This window comes from Psittacula echo, assembly GCF_963264785.1.
Source record: "Psittacula echo genome assembly, chromosome: 24".
NCBI classification, from domain to species: domain Eukaryota; kingdom Metazoa; phylum Chordata; class Aves; order Psittaciformes; family Psittacidae; genus Psittacula; species Psittacula echo.
The window spans coordinates 4951074-4972160 of record NC_137759.1 but is presented as its reverse complement, the minus strand read 5'-3'; the positions used below and the strand labels follow the sequence as shown (position 1 = coordinate 4972160).

Genomic DNA, 21087 nt, shown 5'->3' with positions numbered 1-21087 from the left:
ATGTTAGTAAAACTGAAACCACTTCAGCATCCTATTGGCTTTGTTCTGTGCTGAACTGATGCTCTAGATTCTGCAGAAGCGGGTGATTCACTCACGCAGGGGCAGAGGTGAGCCCGTGTCTTTTCTGTTGGTCAGAACCAGGTTTGCTGCTCTGCTTACACGTGTTACCTGCGGCGTCCCTCTTACAGTAACAGCAAAGCAAGTTGCACTTTCTCAGACCGAAAGTGCTCCATCCTTGAGCAGGAGCACCACAGTGACCCTCGTACGAGCAGTGAGCAGCAGGCTGGGGCTGGGGGGGCTATTTGCTGATCTTGCCATCTTCCAGCTGTGTCCCAGAACCTCTCCTGGCTCAGCAGCCCTGAGGATGGCTGTTGCTGGTCCTGGAGAAGGGATATTGGAGCGGAGAGCAGGTAGAAGATGCTGGAAGCATCCCAGTGGCATGATAAGTAGGAGGTGGATGGGTATCTTGCTGCCTGACTCCCTCTTGCAACCGGGGGTTATGCTTTTGCAGCACAGGTTTGCAAACCCCACTGAGGTTTGATGTTGCCGCTGTTTCCACATGGTGTGGATTCAGCATAGGGACCATGGGAATGGCTCCGGAGGTGGATGTGGCTTGAGAACAGGGAGGTGGCTGCCCTGGGGCTTAGTGTGTTTACACAAGGGGTAAATCAAGGGGTACAGTCAGACCTGTTTTGTGGGCTCTGTAAAGTCAGCCCTAAAGCTGCTTCTCTTTGAGTCTCTCTGATAAAGCCTCCGTGTGTTTTCTGGTAGATGTTAGGAATTCTGTCACTGGAAGTTTAAATTTGTGGCTGAGCCCAAAAATGTGCATCGACTCTCTTGGGCACTTGGTTCTTGGATGGATGTGTTTTACTTGTGCTGTGTTTCATCTTCTCCAGCCTAGTTTTCAGATCTGGTCTTAATTTAGCATGTGTGTATTTACTATTATTAATTTTCCTAGAGAAGTATTTTCAGCTTTTTGCCTGATTCCTGTGCTGCTGCTGAAGTTTCCATCACGATATTTCCGGCTCCTTGCTGAAGTTTGGTTAATATTTTCCATCCAGGTGTAACTGCTTTAAACAGGGATCCAACAAAAAGAGTGAGATTTGAATCCTGTGTTCAGTTTTGGCCTCTCACTGCAAGAGAGACATTGAGGGGCTGGAGCAGGGCCAGAGAAGGGCAATGGAGCTGGTGCAGGGCCTGGAGCACAGTGTGATGGGGAAGGGCTGAGGGACCTGGGGGGTTCAGTCTGGAGAAGAGAAGGCTCAGGGGGGACCTGATGGCTCCCTACAAGTGCCTGAGAGGAGGATGGAGCCAGGAGGGGCTGGGCTCTGCTCCCAAGGAACAAGGGATGGGACAAGAGGAACCGGCCTCAAGCTGCACCAGGGCAGGTTTAGATGGAGCTGAGGAACAATTCCTGCCCCAGAGGGTGCTCAGGCATTGGAACAGGCTGCCCAGGGCAGGGCTGCAGGCACCGTCCCTGCAAGTGTTCACACCCCGTGGAGACGAGGCCTCGGTGCCATGGGTTAGGGGTGGCCTTGGCAGTGCTGGGAATGGTTGGACTTGATGCTCTTAAAGGTCTTTTCCAGCCTGGCTCATTCTGTGCCTCTGCATTCAGCACCTCGCAGCGGTGGTGAGATGCTTTGTGAAGTTTTCTTTGTGGCTTCTTTTACTGAGAAATTCAGGACCTGCCCTGGAAGAGCTGTTGGCTCTGCAAGCATGTTTGTGTTCAAAAACGTTGAGGATCTGGGTTGTTCTCAATTTGGACTATCCAAAGCACATTGATTTCCATTTCTGCTTATGCAAGCAGTGAGCAGACACTCACTGCAATGGTCCTGCTCCCGGTGGTTACAGAGGGGCCTGTTTCCTCATTAAGAAATTTTGATGCAAAGTAATTACTGCTGAGCTGCTGCCAGAAGCTGCTTCTTCATAAGGCTTGGAACAGACGTGTCCTCCTGCCTCCTGCTCAGAAGGGAGTTCTTGTGCACACCGAGCTGCGGTGCGAGTGGTTCAGGCTTGAGGGTGAAGTCACCTGCCTGTTGGTCCAGGGATGTTGTCCATCATGTGGCTTCTATGGCTCTTCCGTGGCCATCTCAAAAGAGAGGGAACTGCTCTAAAATCACAACAGGGAATTTACACTTTCACGTGAGGTCCTACAGACTCTTAGCATGTTGCCTTCTGGGCTCTGCTAGAAACTGAAAACACTACTACTGGTGGTTTTTTACTACTTAATTTCATTATGTTCAGAGAACAGGTTTCAGCTTTGCTCTGACTCTTTATTGGGGCTGGAGTTGAGTTGGGGTCGCTGCGTGCACTCCAGGGTCATGAGCACAGCAAGAGGATGGTCTGGCTGCCCAGCACCAGCTGCACTGTTGTGGTGCTGGGCTTGAGGAACACCTGAGACTTTTCTTTTAAAGCAGGCTGCTGGGTTTGACTTTGTCATCCGGTATCCTCTAAAGAGCTTCGTGAAATCCCCTGTGGGTCTGGGCTGGTTTCGTGTGGTGAGAACCTGCTGTAGCTGAGCACTGGTGAGGCCTCCAAGTTGTGACTGCCCTTCAGCAGGAGCAGGTCTCTGCTGCGAGATTGAAACTCTGCTGCTCGTGGGGTTGTGGAGGGGACAATGTGGCACAAACCTTTTTAGAAAGAAGATACACTGAAAACTCAAAATCCATTAAAAAGCCATATTTGTGTTTGGAAGCTGGGAGAAAGAAGAGATTTGGAGCTTCATCTGTTGTAGGTTAAGAGCTGACCAAAGTTCGCAGTGTCTAAAAAATCTCCTGGGATAGGGAATAGGCAATAACAAGGGAATGCTTCTAATTTAGAGAAAAGCTTCATAGATGTGATAGCTGGAAGAGGAAACCAGGAGGAAAAATCCAGCACAGCACAGCTCTGGAGGGAAAACCACAAATGCTTTATTATTAGTATTTCACTTACTTTTGGTTTTTAATCCTGGTGGTTTTGGGTTTGGACAGATACGGCTTGAACACAGAATTGCCAGGATGTGAGAAGTTAGCATTATTTTTACATCTTGGAAAATCCACTGGATTTCTCTTTTGTGTGGACAGGTTTTTCCTTGAAGCTTTCAGCTGTTGAAAGAGAAGTGAGGAGCTTCAGCCCAGAGAGAGGACCCCAACCAACCTTGTAGAGCACAGGACACTGCAGACCACAGGTTTCTGCTGCACTGCAACAGTCCGGAAGGTTTCTTCCTTTCCTGTTGGTCCAGAGCAAAGCTGGGGGGAGAAGGTGACTTTATGGCCAGATCTTGTCCTTTGAAGCAGCTGGAACAGGCCTTGTCCACAAGCTGCTGTCTTGTTCCTGCAGCTTGTGTTGGCTTCCTCTGCTTCCCACTGCCACAGGCACTTGTGTGCATGGTGGCCTGGTCCATGGAGGATGTAGATGTGGACCCAAACATGCATCTCAGGAGGACCTTTTGTACCGCTGCAGTTCACAGCATTAGGTTGGAATGAGCCTATTTGGTTGGGGTTGTTTTGCCGCCCCATCTCTTTCTCATTTTGTAGCTCCCCCAGCCCGGATGAGTTGTTTCCCTTCTGAACCTGCTTAACCTGGAAGGCCCTGGTCAGGGCCATGCATGAGTACCAAGAGTTGTCCTGCTCGTTTGCGTCCCTGGAGGCCTCGTGTAGATGGTGGGCTGGATGTAGAGGGGCCCCAGCAGCCCCATAGTGGTCTCCATACACTTGGAAGCACTCACACATCAGGGAGCTTGTTTAGGGATGCCCTGGTCCTCCTGCCCTGTGTCTCTCCCGTGCCACCACTCCTACCTCCAGCTGGACCATGCCCATGACAGGGGTCTCCTATGGGAAGCCTGATGAGGCTTTCAATGCCCCTTATTTTGGGAAACCTCTGTGTTGTGGCACAGCGTGTCCCTGTTTGGGATGAACAGCATTGGCTGCCACACTAGAGACTGGAATCCATTTCTAACTACAAACCTTTGGAACTGTCATCTGGGACCATCTGTACTTGCTTTAAAGATGTTGAATCTTGCTTTGTTTTCAGACTTGATCTCTTTGCAAGCTGAGACTTCATCTGCCTCTTCAAGTTTTAAAATGTATTGGGGTTTGGTTTCAGCTGTGTAGGCCAGTGGTTGCTTTTTGGTCTGCATTTTGGGTTTGGGAGCCAGCTGATGGGTCATCTTTTGGGACATCAGAGTATTTGGGATTATTTTTAGCTTTTAATTGGCAGTGATCTGTACTTGGAACTGTGTAGTGTCAAGGGCTTTTCTTCCTTGTGCTCTCAAGAAGCTTGCTTTTCTCTTTCATCTGCATGCAGCTGTATTTCTTGCTCACAAAGCACAGAGTACACAGGGAAACCAGCTTTAAGTAACCAGCTCAAAGGCTTGTGGAGATAAGGGCTCGCTGTGGTCAAGCCTCCATGGCTGGTAGGAGCATCCTGAGGGTGCTGGCTGGTCCAGGACACCTGGGCTCTGTTCCAAAAAGCACCATGGACCTGCTCCTAACCTTCACTCCCTGCTCTGGGCTGCTGTTGTTGCCTCCTCTTCCCCTCTTTTGTCTTGCCCCTCTTTTGGGCAGGAGCACAGTGTGTATAGAAAGAGCCTAGAACAATGTGCCCCAGCTGGTGGTGTACAAGCATTTTATGCTTGCAGATGTGGCCAGGAACTTCCTGAGCCTCGACAACTGCAGTCTCCAGGTCTCAGAGACGAGGGCTAGCACCAGAATCACAGCTGCTGCTTCGTTTTACTTAAAACAACAAACCATCCCCAGTCCCTTCTTCTCACCCCCTGACTGCAGGGAAAAGCCTGGAGATGTGACTGGAGCAGCCCTGGTGTGCTCAGAACCACGTGGCAAATAGAACCCAATATTGCACCAAAACCAGCATGAACCCCTTTGGGTTTCAGCAATTGCTTGGCCGTGGGTTTGCCCCCTCAGTGTCTGTGGGTCTGTTTTGGGGAGTTGCTGAAGCCGCTTGCACTTGGCTGCAGCTTGTTTCCCTTTCAGGCTCCCTGCCTTGGAGCAGTTGCAGTGCAGACACTGCAGGGCAGCACTCATTTGCCTTAAGACCTTGCTTTGAAATTTCTTCTACCAAATTTCAGGCCAATTTTATATTTTTTTCCTTATTCATCCCTCTCCCTTCCCCCCAAAGAGAGAAAGAAGTCTTCCTACTCTCATCTTGCATCAGATTTGATACGAGGCCAACAAATCCAGCCTCGAAGGTGCTTTTCTGAGGCTGCTTGCCTTGATGTGACCTTCTGGGTGAGGATTCCTGTTCAAAAATGCAACTATTTATTATCAGGGGCATCTTCCCCATGGTGCTGCTCCCCTGGGCTGGCAGGACAGGGCAGCCTGGGGCCCTGCTGCCCATCCAGAGGCTGCTGTGTTGTGACAAACACAGGTTTTGCAGGGCTGTTTGCTCCAGAGCAGTGGAAGTCCTGGGGTTTTACCAAAGGTTTCTGTTTCTAATTAGGTTGTTCTCAGTTCTAAAGGCCAGGGATCTCTTTATGGCACAGAGTGGAAAACCTGACCACTCACTGCGTGGTGGGTCCTGCTTTGGTGCTGAGGTGCAGTGAGCTGATGCCTCTCCTGGGTGCTCTTTGGAGGCAGAAATAGATCCCTGCCAGCCCTGAGCTCCCCTTGGCTCATCCCGGGGGGAAGCCGGTGGCAGAGCCTGGAGCAGCATCACTCACCCCAGCCTGACTCAGCCACGGCTTCCTGCTGCTCTGCCCGCCCTGCTTTGGGAAAGCAGGAATTGCGGCGCAGGGCTGGGGGCTGCCTTGGCCCAGCTGTCTGGAATTGGGCTGTGGAGCTGGGAGCTTTGAGCAGAGCTGCTCCCAAAGCTGGGCTTTGCTGAAGAGTCCTGCCTGCGTTCGTCTGGGCCAGGGGGGAACAGTGCAGCCTCCCAGTGCTCACAGGAAACAGGCTTTATTTTTTCCCTTCTGTTAGGTCTCTGTGTGGCTCCATTGTCTGGAATTCCCTTGCAGAGAGTGGCCCATAACTCTTGTGTAAAACAAAATAACCCCAAGTGTGGGGGCTGGAGCTCCCTGGGCTCTGGCTGGTGGCCGCCTGACTCTATGCAAACAGTCTGGGCCTGAAATCCCCCGGGAAGGAACATAAAGGTCTGATTCAAACCCAAAACGGGATGTGCAGGAACGTATCCCACGCATCCCACTGCCTCCCCTTGCCCTGTATGTGGCTGCAGCCATGGCCCAGGGATGGTGGTTCCCAAAATGCCCGGGGATAGCCATGCTGTGCCACCCTCTCAGGCGGCTCCTTGCTCCTGCATGTCCTTGCCTGAGGCCAAGAGGTGGGGAAAAGCAGGAGAGGGGCGGGAGGGCATGGCCATGCACCGAACCTGGAGCGGAAACCATTGGGGGAGCAAAGAATGAGCAGGATATCACGTGTGGGCTGTGTGCGCGCAGGGCTGGGGAGAACAAAGCGCAGGGAAGCCCTGCTCCAGAGCTGCTCCCACCCCGCTTCCTGCTGGCATGGAACCCAGGCTGCTGCCTGTTCACCTACTGGGGGTGGCCTTGGAAGACCAGGCTGCTGTGCTCTGGGGATGCTCTGGAGATGCTGGCCTGAAGGATGAAGCCTGTGAGGGAAGAAGGGGGCTTCCATCCCACGGGAAGGCCTCGTTCCCCAGTACTTGAACTTTACCTGAGTCTTACATCCAGCTCTGGGGCAACAGCACAAGAGGGACGTGGAGCTGTTGGAGTGAGTCCAGAGGCCACGGAGATGCTGCAAGGGCTGGAGCAGCTCTGCTGTGGAGCCAGGCTGAGAGAGCTGGGCTGGATCAGCCTACAGAAAAGAAGGCTCCTTAAGGGGAGACCTTAGAGCAGCTCCCAGTGCCTAAAGGGGCTGCAGGAAACCTGGAGATGGGCTTTGGACAAGGGTGTGTAGGGACAGGACAAGGGGGAATGCCTTAAGCACAGGGCCTCTCCTAGCATCGCTGGCACAAAAGGTCCTGGCCTTGCTGCAGTGGAGGCTGATGCTGGGGGCTGTGCTGTGACTCCGCTGGGCACAGCCTTTGCACAAGCAGGATTCAGAATATCCTCTTTTCGCTTCGTAGGAAAGGGCATGCCTGATGTGGTTTGTGTCGTGGTGCAGAGGATTATGTGTGTCTTTTCTTCGTCAGGGGCTGTAGTGGTAGCGCAAGGGGTAATGGGTTACAAGTAAAGCAGGGGAAGTCCAGGTTAGATACAAGGCACAAGTTCTTCCCTGTGAGGGTGCTGAGGCGCTGGCCCAGGGTGCCCAGAGAAGCTGTGGCTGCCCCATCCCTGGCAGTGTTCAAGGCCAGGTTGGACACAGGGGCTTGGAGCAAGCTGCTCCAGTGGAAGGAGTCCCTGCTCATGGCAGGGATTGGAGCTGGAGGAGCTTTAAGGTCCCTTCCAACCCAAGCCATTCCATGGTTCTATTTGTCCTCTGCACTTGGGGTGGGGGGGTTCAAGTCTGACCAACTGGAGCTTGGCCCTGAGCAGCTTGGCTGGTACCTCTGAAGGTCCCTGCTGCCATCAGCCCTTCCCCATGGGGACACTGTTCTCTCCACATAACTCTCTGCTGGCTCTAACCTGGTGATGAAGTGTTTCACCTCCTGCCCTGGCTGGATTGTAATTTAGTTGTGCCTGCATCTTAGATGTGAGGCCCCCCTGTGATGCTCCTGCTACCCCAGCTTCTCCCACCCCTTGGCTGCAGCACCCTTCATCAGTGTGGGTTACCTGTAACTCGGGGATGGTGTCAGAGGGGCTCTGGGGGCGGGAGCCTGGAGCCTCCCATTGTCTTCTGCCCCTGTGTTTTCTTGTGCTGATTTTCTCCCTCTCCTCTTACAGCTGGGAGCCCGAGGAGCCGAGGTGGGAGGACCCTCTCCACAGGATGTTCTCCCCACCAAAGACCTCCCTGTAACAGGCGACGATGACAATCCCGGCCGGACCTTGGGAAGCACTAACATTTCAGTAGCCCAGCACCCTTGTGTGGCCGCCTCCCCCGCCTCCTCCACACCCCGCCCTCCCACTGCTCCCCGGGATGGTGTATTAACCAGGAAGAGCCCTGCTTCTGTCCTCCTCACCCCTCAACTTTCGGCAGCTCTGGGATTTGTATGGCAGCAGCGTAACCGTGGAGAGGCCGGGGTATCACAAACTTATGGATTTTGATAAGAGAGGAGGGAAAGGGGAGCTGGAGGAAGGTAAAAGGATGTCCAAGGCAGGTGGAGGAAGGAGCAGTCATGGAAGCCGGAGTGCTGGAACCAACTCGGGAGTCTTAATGGTGGGTCCCAACTTCCGGGTCGGCAAGAAGATTGGATGCGGCAATTTCGGAGAGCTCCGTCTAGGTGAGAAGGGTCATCTTCTGTCCTCACTGGGCCCTGGCATCCCACTCAGGCAGCAGGAGGGTGCCTGTGACCATCAGCACCAAGGGTGTTGACCGGCCATCCAGTATTGAAGCCTTGCACATCGCAGGTAGCCCCTGCTTCCTTCACAAGGAAATCTCCTTTTCCTTCCTTCACAGATTTCCTCAGCCCCTTCATGCTGTGTTCAGTCTTTCAAAGCCTGTTAGAACCAAAGGACCCAATCCAGACATGGTGCCCATCTCCTCCCCGTACCTGTTACTCTTGGGTTTGTCAGGGAGAATGTTACAGCTCAGTCCTGTCTGTTGGAAGTGGTGGTGGCCCGTGCAGGCCTGGGTGTGTGTGTCCACCCCCAGTCCAGGAACACTTAGCGAGGAGTGTTTCATGGGATGCTGCTGTGTCCTCAGTAGCTGCACCACATGCCTCAGGAGGTGGGCTCTGCTGGGGAAGCGTCAGTGTTTTATCCTGGGTGAACTCTTCAGTTGTTAAAACTGGGTGTTCAGAGACTCTTCTCAAATTTTATGCAGGTGAAAGAAAGGGCTGAATGAAACCCAAACACCTCCCATGGTCACTTTCCGTGCTGGTCTAAATCTCAGGTTCAAGCAGACTCTTGTTTGGAGGGTGGGTAGGTTGCTCCTGTCCCAGGAGGCTTTCAGCAAGCTGTCAACTCTTGGGTTGACATCAGGCAGCTGGGAGAGGTGGCAGTGCCCAGCAGTGTGGTCGGGATGTCCCCAGGAATGCACATGGAACATGCCAATGGAGCCTTGGACTTGGCTGCGAGTGCTTTGGGAAGGTGCTGGTGTCCTGGGCAGAGGGAGCCTGGGGCAGCAGTTGCCTTGTTGCTCTGTGCTAAGCAGCACCTTTCAAAGGCCAGCTGAGTGCTATCCCCACAAGGACATGGTGATCTGGGCAGGGTGTTTGCCTGAGGAGGAGCAGGAGGTGGGGGGCTGCAGGTACTGTATGAAGGGTGGGGAGAGTTTTCCCACCTCGCTGGGCTGCCCCTATCTGCAGGGAGTTAATGGCAGAGCTCTTCCCAGCTGACAGACTGGCTGGTGCCAGGCTGAACTGTCCCGATCCCGAATTCCCGATGGGATCACCACTTAATTGCAGAGCTTGGGAAAACACTGTTTAAAATCCAGCCAAGAGGTTCCCACATTCAGCAGTGGAGGGTCTGTCTCTCCCAGTGCTGAAGAGAGACCCAGGGATTGCTCTAAGCAGGATCAGTTTCAGTTGACTCTGAAAGAGCTGCGGCCGTGGCTGTTCTTTGTCTGATGTGCTCAGTTCTGAGGGTCAGTGGGACCCCTGCCTTGGCCTCTCCCTTGCTTTGTGGGAACAGCACCGAGGTGGACACGAGTCTCACAGGGATTTGAGGAGCATCTGTGAAGCTGGCAGTCAGGGCTGCTCAGAGCAGAGCTGCTGCAGGGCTTTGGGAGCAGTGTGCTCTGTTTGCTCATGGCTGAAGGGATGAGCTCTCGCTCTGGGGCTCTGCAGTGGTCGATTCTTGCTGTGAGAGTTTGTCCTTGCCATCAGCAAGAGAAGCTTCTAGTCCCTTCACATGGTTTTCCTGCCCTGTCACACTCTTGTAGTGCTGGCTGTAACAGGGTAAAGGCCTGAGCAAAGGATCTCATCACAGCAGTGAAAGCCACAGCTATGTGGCTTTTCTCCTAAAATCACATCTCTCTTCCTTAGGTGTGCCTCTGAGCTGCATCAGGGCTCAGGAATGCATTCAGCACCTCACGGAAAGGAGGGATTCCTCCAACTGCAGATGAATGGCAAGGGACCAGAGGGATCCTGCTGTGAAGTGGTGGCATGAGCAGGAATGCTTTCCAGCTGTTGCTGGACATTCAGTTTTCCCTGGGGATGGGATTTCTTGAAGGATTCATTCCTTGAGGAATTCATTCCTCAAGACAGGCTGGTTGCAAACTGTAGCTCAGTGTTTAAAAGCTCCCAAGTCTTCTGTGGACATTTACCTTTCAATAAAATAAAAGGCAGGAGATGCCTCCTCAGCTCCCAGGGCTCGGGGATGGAGGAAGATGAGGTTGTCTTCCCAAAGCAGGTGGGTGCTGCTCTGTCCTTCAGGTGCCGCAGCTCAGCTGCCCTGGATCAAAACCAGTGTCATCCTAGGGGCAGAGGGGTTCAAAATCAAACGTAGTTTGTGGCCTTTGTGGGAAGCCAGCAGAGGAACGACTTGGGCAGGAGTTCCTGGCTGCCAGAGCCATGCTGGGTTCCTGCCCCTCCATGTTGATCCTGGTCTTGGAGTGCTGGGTGATGCACAAGCACAGTGCCAGTCCCTGTCCCCTGGGCACCACTCCCTGCCTGCAGCCCTCGCTGCCTGCAGCCCCATGTGGTCCCTCCTGCTCATCTGCTGCCTCCTTGCCAGGGCAGAAGGCAAGCTGGTGGCAGCAGGGGTGACCGGAGCATGGCTGGTGGCTCCTGTGCCTGCAGCCCAGTGCCTCTGTCAGCTCCCTGTGTCCTCAGGAGTGAGGCCAGCACCTTCTGCTCGCAGCAGGGCCTCATGGCAGTTCCTCTGTGGTGCTTTGGGGTGGGTTGGGAGAGGAGGAAAACCCAGACACTAACCAGGCAGCCAAGGAGGTGACCAGCATCCTGGCCTGGATCAGCACCAGTGCGGCAGCAGGGCCAGGGCAGGGATTGTGCCCCTGCAATGGGCACTGGTGAGGCTGCGCCTCGAATCCTGTGCTCAGCTCTGGGCCTCTCACTCCAAGAGAGACATTGAGGGGCTGGAGCAGGGCCAGAGAAGGGCAGCAGAGCTGGTGCAGGGCCTGGAGCCCAAGTGTGATGGGGAAGGGCTGAGGGACCTGGGGGGTTCAGTCTGGAGAAGAGAAGGCTCAGGGGGGACCTGATGGCTCCCTACAAGTGCCTGAGAGGAGGATGGAGCCAGGAGGGGCTGGGCTCTGCTCCCAAGGAACAAGGAATGGGACAAGAGGCAGCAGGATTGAGCCCCTCTGGCTGCAGAGCCTGTCCCTGGGAGGAGCTGGTCCATTAATATCTCCCATTCATCCGTCTTCCCGTAATCCTGCCACCAACTCTGGCGCTCAGCAGCTGGCTCTGATGTCAGCCGGCGAGGATTTATTGCTGCTTCAGGTGCAGAGCAGCAGTCAGAGCAGATGAAATCTTATGCCAGGAGGAGTTTGTTCCCTGAGCAAATTGCTTGGAGAAGATCCGAGCAGACAGATGCAGCTTCCTCAGCCACGCACGCACCCGGCAGTGTGGCTGCAGCTCTGCTGCCCTGCAGGGAACCTGCTGCCTTAACTCCCATCTCCCCAGGGCCCTGAAGGGCACAAGAGGCCCTCAGAGCTATTTCTGCAAACCTCTTTAGTCTTTTAGCCTTTATGGATGTGGGGCAGAAGTTGTACTGATGGGTGTAATACCTTTCTTATGCCCCCTGCTTGGCTGTCCCACCCTGGGTGAGCAGGATGATGTGTAGACACCATTAGCTCAACTTTTCTGTAGTTATGGGGGTGAAAAGTTCTGTGAAGGTGCTGAGCTGTCTAGGAACTCATTTCCAGGTTTTGGGGTGGCTTGGCTGCCTTTGCAGCTCTCCTGGCTGCTTGGAGGCAGTCATCCGACCCTCCTTGCAGCACATCAGTGCCTTCAGCTGCCCCTCGTGCATGGATCTGCTCCTGGCTTCCCGGGCACCCTGGAGTGGGTGGGAGCATCCCAAAGGATGCTCCCGGGGATGTTTGTGCCATCCCTAGGAGTGACCCCAGGCCTGGGGAAGGGATTTCCACCTACCTACAGTGTCTTCAAACCCCTGCCAGCTGCAAAGCCTTGAGCTGCCCCAGTGCTCCTGGGGGTCTTTCCTTCCTGCCACCCTCTGCATGGTCCCAAGGGCAACAGAGCAGCATCCCCAACTCTGGACAACCCTCCCAGAGCAGGGTGGCCCCTCTGCATGCAAGGCTGGGGCTGGGAGGAACATGAAGCCCAGCCTTGCTCCTGCCTTGGCCAGTCACATCCCTGCAGGTCTGGATTGGGAAGCTGCCCCCTCCCAGCAGCACTGCCCATCCCAGAGGAATCCATGTACCCCACCTGGGGGTAATTACCAGGCATGTTGCAACTCCCCACAGTGGGCTCCTGCTCTGCCTGGTTCCTTGAGGCCTGTTTATGTGTTGTGGGAGCTGCTGAACCTGTTCAGGATGTTCTGCAGCCCCTAGGGCCTGGACAGGCTCTGAAGTGGGGTTGATGCAGAGGCTCACTTGTTTTCAATTGCCTTTTTGGTGTCTCCCTCTGCAGGAAAGAACCTCTACACGAACGAATACGTAGCTATCAAATTGGTGAGTCCCTCTGTGGTTGGAGTGGGATGTTCAGGCCATCTGGGAAGGATTGGTGGTGGTACCCAGGCTGTTGGAGCAGGGTGGGTTGGATCTGTGGTGGATGGGTGGCTGTGAGGAGCTGTGCTTGCTGCAGGAATTGAGGGCAGGCAAAGTAGCGCACGTCACTGCAGGTGGGGTGATCTGGACCTGGGGCTTTGCTTCTCCAGGCTTTGCTGTGGCAGCAGAGAGACCTCGAGGAGAGGATGATCCCCACTTATACCTACACCCACTGACGTCTGCCCTAGTACCCAAGTCTCTCTGGAGAGGGGTGTTGGTCTGCCTCCTGTATGGACTGGTTTTCTCTCATCGTCCCATTTTATACCAGTTTTTCTCAAGTCCAAATGCCCTTAGTCCAGCTGCTGCCAGCACGTGAAAGAGGTGTCTGACACCCTGACATCCTGCTCCCTACAAAAGCCTTAACTGTTCTCCTTCTCTCCTCCAAGGAACCCATAAAATCCCGGGCCCCCCAGCTGCACCTGGAGTACCGGTTCTACAAACAGCTCGGCAATGCAGGTACGGTGACACTGCAGGGAAAGAGCCTTCCTTTAAAGGTGACTCTGCCCCTTTGCTCCCCCGCCTGAGCACCTCCTGCCCATCTGCTCTGCTGGGGAAGGTTGGTTTTACCCAGAGCCACATCTAATCTTTGATCCCTTTTTGTTGAGTTCTAACCCCCCCCACCTCCCCCGCAGCAGGCAGAGGGATGTAGGGATGCAGATGGAGCTGCCTCCTTTGCCTTCCAGCCAAGAGCAGAGCCAGGCTGTATGCAGCTGGGAGGGAGGGCAGTGCAGAGCCATCCCATCTGCAGCCCCCTGCCCCAGCTCCAGCAATGGCATAGCTGTGACAGCATGGCCATGTTGCAAGCCCTGACAGCCCTTGCTCTGTCTTGCAGAAGGAATTCCTCAGGTTTACTACTTTGGCCCCTGTGGGAAGTACAATGCCATGGTGTTGGAGCTGCTAGGACCCAGCCTAGAAGATCTCTTTGATCTGTGTGATCGGACCTTCACGCTCAAGACTGTCCTGATGATCGCAATCCAGCTGGTGAGTGCAGCACCTCCACTTCACCCACAGCTCTGCACAGCTCATTGCAGCCTGGCCACAGCCCAGCCTGGGCTGGTTGAGCAGTGTGGGGTCCCCACAGGGAAGGAGATGGGAAGGAGGGGTGACCAAGTGCCTGGCAGGCTGCAGGAGACCCTGCCTCCTGGCACATCCTAGACCACCTCGTCCATACCTCACCCTCTCCCTCACCCCCATGCAGCACAAACGAGCATCTCTCACTGTGTGTCTGAAATGCAGCCAGACTAAGGATGTCTCCCAGGGCTGGAGGGTTTGTTGTGCCCATCCTTTCAACCCAGGGTGACAGGAGCAGGACTGCTGGTTGGTGGTGAGGGTATCAGAAAAGGGTGCAGGGAGGTGTGCGGGACACATGGTGCATCTCTGCCATGGTGCTGACGTCTCCTTCTGCCCTCAGATCACACGGATGGAGTATGTCCACACCAAAAGCCTGATCTACAGAGACGTCAAGCCAGAGAACTTCCTGGTGGGGCGGCCGGGCAGCAAGCGGCAGCACACCATCCACATCATTGATTTTGGCCTGGCCAAAGAGTATATTGACCCCGAGACCAAAAAACACATCCCCTACCGAGAGCACAAGAGCTTGACAGGGACAGCACGCTACATGAGCATCAACACCCACCTTGGGAAAGGTGTGTGTGGCCAGCCCTGCCTGTTGGGCAAAAAAGAACAGGGAAAGGGACTTACTGGGGACAAAATGCCTCTCCTGCTCTTCAGCCTGGGATGTTGGCAGGGGACTTGGGGTGCTGCAGGGTCTGGCAGGGACAGTAGCTGTAGTGGGAATGTGCCCATGTTTCCTTTTCTCTCTATGCAGAACAAAGCCGCAGGGATGACCTGGAAGCATTAGGGCACATGTTTATGTACTTCCTCCGTGGGAGCCTTCCTTGGCAAGGCCTCAAGGTAACAACCACCCCCCGCTGTCCCTGGGCTACCCTGTGGGTCTGGTTCTGCCCTGGAACAGGCAGCATTGGAGAGTGGGGGGGAAACAGTGGCCTTTGAGGTGTCAGAGAGTCAGCATCCTGCCAGATGCAGGGGTTGCTGCTCTATGTGAGGCCCTTGCTGTGCTATTCTGAGCTCTGTGCCAGGCCACTGCTGTGCCATGTCCACCTCTCTGTACCATCCTCCTCCTCCATTTTGTGGGCATCCCAACTGCTCTCACAGTGGCTGTCTTGGAACTGCACTCCCTGGTGTTTGTCCTCCAGACCTGCCCTGGGTGAGGGGATTCCCTGGGAATGAGCTCTCGCTATTCCCTGGAAAAGGGGGGAGCAAGAAACCATCTGTGGTTTGATAGCACCCAGCACCTGCCCCTCTTTGGGGCCATGCCTGGCCCTTTTGCTGACCTGCTCCTTGTCTCTGCAGGCTGACACACTAAAGGAGAGGTATCAGAAGATCGGCGACACCAAAAGAGCCACTCCAGTGGAGGTGCTCTGTGAGAACTTCCCAGGTGAGGGCACTCTGCATGGCCTGGCCCCAGAGCACACACTGGCCTGGCGCGTGGTCCCCCTGCCCCAACTGAGCCCGCTCTGTCCCCGCAGAGGAGATGGCCACGTACCTGCGCTACGTGCGGCGGTTGGATTTCTTTGAGAAGCCTGACTATGACTACCTGCGGAAGCTCTTCACAGACCTGTTCGAGAGGAACGGTTACGCGTTCGACTACGAATACGACTGGGCAGGGAAACCACTGGTGAGTGTGAGGGAGCAGGAGCAGGCAGAGGGTGCTGGGCCCCAGGGTGCCCGGGGAGGTGGTGGGAGATCAGCATGGTCTGAGGCAGCAGCAGGTCAGCAGTCATTGCTGCCACGCGCCACTTGTGCCCAAGAGATCAGCTCCACCAGCAGCCAGCTCCCCACTGGGGCTGCCATGCCTATGGGTTGAAGTTGTGACACAGAAATAGGAGGCTGCTGGAGCTAAGAGGAACCCAGCAGTTGAGTTGGCACCTTGCTTTCTGCAATGGGCACCCTCCATGAGCTCACTGCAGCCCAATACCAAGCGTGGAGCTGGTGGGACTGGGATCAGGCCCCGATTTTGGGATGTTGTGCATATTTGTCCAGAGGTTGCTCGGTTGAGGGGCACGGGGTGGCGGGTGGGCTGCTGTGCTGTGGCTGATGTTGTCCTTGTCCTGTCCCCAGCCCACCCCCATTGGCACGATGCACAGCGAGGTGCAGGTGCAGCCCCCGAACAGAGACAAAGCACAGCCACACACCAAACACCAGGTGAGCAGCGGCACTGCCCTATGGGGCACGGGACTGTGGGTGAGCACAGTGCGGGCTCCTGCCCACCAACCCATAGCACCCAGCGGGGCCTGGAGCATCCTTCTCCCCCCAGTGCTGTGTGCGGGAGGCCTCCCTCCCTGCAGGAATGGGGTTGGTGGAGGGACCAGGGCAGTGTCCCTGGGGCCAGGCAGTCAGGCAGAAGCGGGATGAAGCAGCCATGGGAGGCTGTGGCACAGTGGAGAAGCACCAGGCCTGGACAAGCTGCACGGTTTGGCACTGGCTGGTGAGTGAGGGCACAGCACAGGCTGAGCCACCTTGTGTTGAGGACGATGTCCCCAGTGCCGTGTCCTTATGGGAGTAGCTTGTTGCTAACTTCGTGGTGCCACTTTCATCAGTGTGATGAGGGCACAGGACAAGGGAGGACGATGTCTGGGCCTCAGGGGGATTTGTGGTGCAGCTTGGCAGTGTTTGCCCCATGCGGGAGAGCGCAGGGCTGGCTGTGCCCTGGGAACACAGGGAGCAGCCCTGGGCAAGGAGACGGGCAGAGCTGTGCAGGCAGCTCCCTGTCTGCATCAGTGTGGGAAAGGGGCTGGGCTGCCCAGCCCTTCTCTGGTGCCATGGCCTGGCCTACCCTGAAGCAGGAAACACGGCTGTGGGACTGGTGCCATCAAGAGCAGAGCCTCATGCGTGTCCCCAGCAGTCCTGTACAGACCCTCATCCTCTTGCCTTGAACCTCCATGTGGAGCAGAGCGCCTGGAGCTGAGGGTTCAGCACCCTGTCCTTGTCACTCTAATGGCTCCTGGCCAAGCTCGGGCAGCCTGGGTCAGCCCTGGCTCCCACTGGCCCCTGGCTGGGCTGTGCTTCCATCGGGAGAGGGTGACATCTTCCAAGCTTCTCTGTCTCATTCCTGGGAACTTGCTCCCAGGAAGGTCTGCTCTCTGCTCTGCAGCAGCTGAGAAACGCTGGGTTCCCTATTCCTTCTTGACGGCACTGGGAAAAGCAAAGCACAAAACCCCCACAGCATGGGAGCAGTGTCCAAGCTGGGGGTGCAGGGTCCGCCAGCAGCCGTGGGGCTGTGCCAGGCTCCCCATGGCCAGGGTTTGGCAGTGGGGTGCCCTCGAGGAGCAGAGCTTCAGCCCCGGGACGTTGTGGTTGCAGGGGAGCAGCCAGTGTCACCTCGGCCTGGCTGCATCTCCCCTGCAGCTCTGCATGGCGCTGGCCGTGCTCTGCGGGCTGCTCGCCCTCCCTGGCGTGGAGAGGACCTACCCAGAGCCCAGCCCCATTGCTGGGGGGTGCGTGTGTGTGTGTGGACGTGGCAGGGGGGCTGCAGACCCCCAGTGTCACCGCAGGGACTGTTCTGGGAGCGCCCTCCCCAAACTCGAGCTGCTCCGATCACGTTTTTGCTTTTGCATGTCTTACTTTTCTCGACTCCCTTTGCCACTCTTCTCCTGCCCTTTCCCCTCCGCCTCTCCCTTCTCTTCCCCCATTCTTCCTCTTCTTTTCTTTTGTTTCTTTTCATTCTGTTCCTCCTGCCTGGCGCAAGCAGCCGCCCGAGGGGACGGAGTTGTGGGATCCTCAGGCCGGTGGGCAGCCTGCCGAGGAGCCTTTGGGAGCTCACCTGGCAGCCGGCAGGCTCGGGGGGTCCGTCCAGGTACATGCAACACGCGCCGAGGGCAGGGGCGGGCGCGGGGGGGAGCAGAGCCCAACCTGTGCCTCGTGTCTGCCGGCCCTGCCAGGGGAGCGGCCACACGTGCCCAAGGCCTGGCCTCGGCTGCAGCATGGGCTGCCCTGTCCCCGAGGCTGGCGCTGCTTCCCAGGGCTCCCTTGTGCTGCCGGTGGGACTCGGAGGGCGGTTAGAGGTGGATGAAGCGGCGCGAGCAGCAGGGTGGGCATCAGGCTCTGCCCACCAGCAATGCCGGACATCGTGGCCTCATCCCACTTGGGGACTTCCCTGTGCCTCCATGATGGGAGCGATGGCTTCGGGCCCGGCTTCTCCTCCTTTGCCCTGGGCACTCCTCGTCTTCATCTCCCCGCCTTGGTCCTGCATTTGCGCCGTCAGCCCTGTGCTCGCCGCCACCACTCGGCCCCTCTTGGGCTGGTGGGGTCCAGCCCATGTGGATCCATGCTGGGTTCCCCCCCGGCTGGGCCTGCGCTGCTTCCTTCGTCTCTGCTTCCTCCCTTGCCACTGCTGCTCGTTCCTGCTGCTCCTCTGGGGCTCTGTTGGTGCTCGGTGCCAGGCATGGGCCCGGCTCCCACTGCTGCCAGGGCAGACCGGGGGTCAGCTTGTGCTCTGCCCTGCTCCCCCTGCGCCGCTTCCCCCCCACCACGGCGTCTGCTCCTGCTCTTCTTGCTCTGCACCCTCCCACCCCATCCTGTGCCTGCGCCCGCGCTGCAGGGGGGGTGTTGGTGACGCAGGGGGGTCTCTGGGCTTCGTTCAGGGGTGGATGTGCTTTGGTAGCTTGATGTGCCCTGGCTGGGCACTGCGGCTGTCGGATGGCAGCTCAGCCATGAGTACGGCTGAGCCTCCTCGCCAGCTCGGTGATGCTCTGGAGCATCCCCACGTTGCTCCTGGCCCTGCTTGGGGGCAGCGAGCACAGGAGGGGGGATTCAAGCAAGTTCCAGGTGCCTTTGCCAGCCCTGTCCTTGCTTTGGGGACTTGGGGCTCCTCCTGGCACCACGCGTGGCCCTGCTGCTCCGGCAAGCGGGCAGGAGCTCGGGGCACTGGGCTGAGTCCCACAGCGCCCAGCACTGTCGGGGCTTGGGGCTGGGGAGCAAAACTGTGTCCAGATGCTCAACCGTGGCAAAGCCTCCTTGGAGCTAACACAGCTTCAGGACTGTGTCTCGGGGCAGGTTGGAGCCGGCTGCCAGCGCGCCCCTCTCCTGGTAGGTTCATGGGTTCCTGGAGACACGGAGGGCTCAAACCCCTCTGTGCCGTGGAGCTCCTGGGCGTGCACAGCACCGGGGCTGAGCACCCTCCTGCTGCCTGCATGGAGGGCTCTGTGCTCCCAGCAGGGCCGGGGGGGGCTGTGCCCCCTCCTGGGGCTGCAGCTGCCGTGGGGCTGGGCATGAGGCTCAGGACCAGCCTGCGCCCTATGGGCTGCCCCGCGCTGACGCTCGTCTCTCCCCAGGTGATGAGCTCCACCAACGGAGAGCTGAACACGGATGACCCCACGGCAGGACATTCGAACGCGCCCATCACAGCCCCCACCGAGGTGGAGGTGACAGACGATACAAAGTAAGGGCACAGACCCCGTCCCTTGGGGCTGGGGTGGACGTGGGGTTGGGGATGGTTCGGCTGCTGCCTTGGCAGGTTCCCCCCAGAGCAAGCAACCGGTGAGGAGTGCCATGGCCGGCACTGTGTGCTGTGGCCAACATCTCTCACTGTGACCATCTTGGTGCTCCAGGTCCAGCCCCAGGGGCGCTTCCTGGCACAGCTCTGCACCCATGGGGCTCACTGAGGGTTTTCTGTCCCCCGCCAGCTCTTCCCTGACCACCGTGTCCAGGCCCAGCCGCTGATGATGTCCCCAATGTCCCCCCTGTCCCCAGGTGCTGCTGTTTCTTCAAGAGAAGGAAGAGGAAAACCACCAAGCGTCGCAAGTGAGCGGCCGGGGCCGCGGTGGCTCCTCTCCCTCCGGCCGTGGCTGGATCTTGTCCCGTGGAGCCGGTGGTGGCCCCCTGGGTTTGGCCGGGGCCGGAGGGGGGGGTCCGAGCCGGCCGGGCTCCCCCAGCGCCCCAGGCGGGGAGCGGGGCCTCCCCGCTCTGCCCTGCCCTGCCCTGCCCTGGCCGGGGGCGGCCCCGGCGCAGCCGCTGCAGTTCCCGCGCCCGGCAAAAAGAAAAGAAAAAAAGAAGAAAAAAAAGGAAAAAAAAAAAAAAGAAAAAAAGTCAGAAATCTCAGCCCCGGCAGCGGCGGCTCCGGAGGCCCCGGGGGGGCTCCGCGGGAGGCTCTCGCTTGCAAAGGGGGGATCAGCTCCAGACTGAGGCGGCGCTGCCGACGGGCGCAGGAGCGGGGTGAGAGCCGCGGGCGCAGGAGGAACAGAGCTGGGTTTTTTCTCTTTTTTTCCCCTTTTTTCTCCTTTTTTTCTGTTGCTTCTCTGTCTCTTTAAGTTAATTTAAAGTGAGTCTCGGTGCCGAGTGCAGAGTCCTCAGTCTTTGACCGTCAGCTGCAGCGTTCCTGCATCCTGCTCTTGCTTCTGCCCCATGTGGGTTCCCCGCTGGGGGCCGAGCGCTCGGTACCGTGAGCAGCGCCGGGGCCGGGAATCGCGTTTACAGACCAGGTCACGATGCACTTTTGTGAGCGATACAGGCGAGCGCGGGGCCTGCAGGGACAGGGCGGTGACTGCGGGGCTGGGGCACGCGGGGCAGGGACGTTGGGCACCAGCCTCGCTGCCGGAGCCGCCTGGCTGAGACCAAAGGGACCGGTGAGCAGAGCACGGAGGAGAAGCAGGAGGCGGCTCAGCCCCAGCGCCGCGGCGGGGCTGGATGTGCTGCAGCAGCAGTGTTGGGTTATTGGCAGAGGCCGCCATGGCCGTGGGGCTGCGTTTTCTCAGCCTCTTTGGTGGTACAGAGCCTTTGCCACGTGTCTGGGCCCTGGGGCTGCCCCACGGTGCCAGGGAGGAGGCACAGGGTAAGCGTGGCCGATGGTGAAGGGCGTTGAGGTGGATGGAGCTGCTGGAGCTGCCGCGTGGCTTCGCCTCTGTCCTGCCTGCACCGGGCTGGGGGAAGCTGGAGCTTTTCCAACTTACACATGGACACACACATGGACACACACGGACACACACATGGACACACACGGACACCCCACACACGCTCCCCCTGTTCCTCATCACCCCCAGGGCACTGCAGCTTCCCCACATGATGGACCCGTGCGCTGTTGTGTGTATTGATCATGGCACACTGCGGGGAGGGGGGGGGGAGGGCACACTTCTCTTTACCAAAACCCTGTTGTTCTGCCCCAAGAGAGGGGCTGAGGCTCTGGGGGGGAGGAATGGGAGGGGATGGGACCATCTGTGGCTGCTTCAAGACGTTTGTCCAAACTGAGCATCTCTGGGGGGAGGTCCCAAGTCAGGGGTTGGGGTCACCCTGTCCTGGCTGTACATGGGCGCCCTGGGGAGGGCCCCTCTTCCTGCATTCGGGATTGACCCTGGCTTTGGCTTCTGCCAGGGCAGGGGGG

General features: G+C 57.4%; 1 protein-coding gene across 2 annotated transcripts in view; it reads left to right on the top strand.

The window, feature by feature from the left end:
- The window catches only part of CSNK1G2 (casein kinase 1 gamma 2), a 32859-nt gene extending 12811 nt beyond the window's left edge, over positions 1 to 20048 (top strand). For both annotated transcript variants that reach the window (XM_080633778.1, XM_080633777.1), the window contains exons 2-12: positions 7793 to 8289; positions 12556 to 12596; positions 13079 to 13148; positions 13525 to 13673; positions 14104 to 14338; positions 14521 to 14606; positions 15066 to 15150; positions 15242 to 15390; positions 15834 to 15917; positions 19046 to 19152; positions 19464 to 20048. In XM_080633778.1, coding sequence (XP_080489904.1) covers positions 8103 to 8289; positions 12556 to 12596; positions 13079 to 13148; positions 13525 to 13673; positions 14104 to 14338; positions 14521 to 14606; positions 15066 to 15150; positions 15242 to 15390; positions 15834 to 15917; positions 19046 to 19152; positions 19464 to 19518 — 1248 coding nt within the window. In that variant the 5' untranslated portion in view covers positions 7793 to 8102 and the 3' untranslated portion in view covers positions 19519 to 20048. The remainder of the gene's footprint in view (positions 1 to 7792; positions 8290 to 12555; positions 12597 to 13078; positions 13149 to 13524; positions 13674 to 14103; positions 14339 to 14520; positions 14607 to 15065; positions 15151 to 15241; positions 15391 to 15833; positions 15918 to 19045; positions 19153 to 19463) is intronic.
- Positions 20049 to 21087: the final 1039 nt, after the last annotated feature.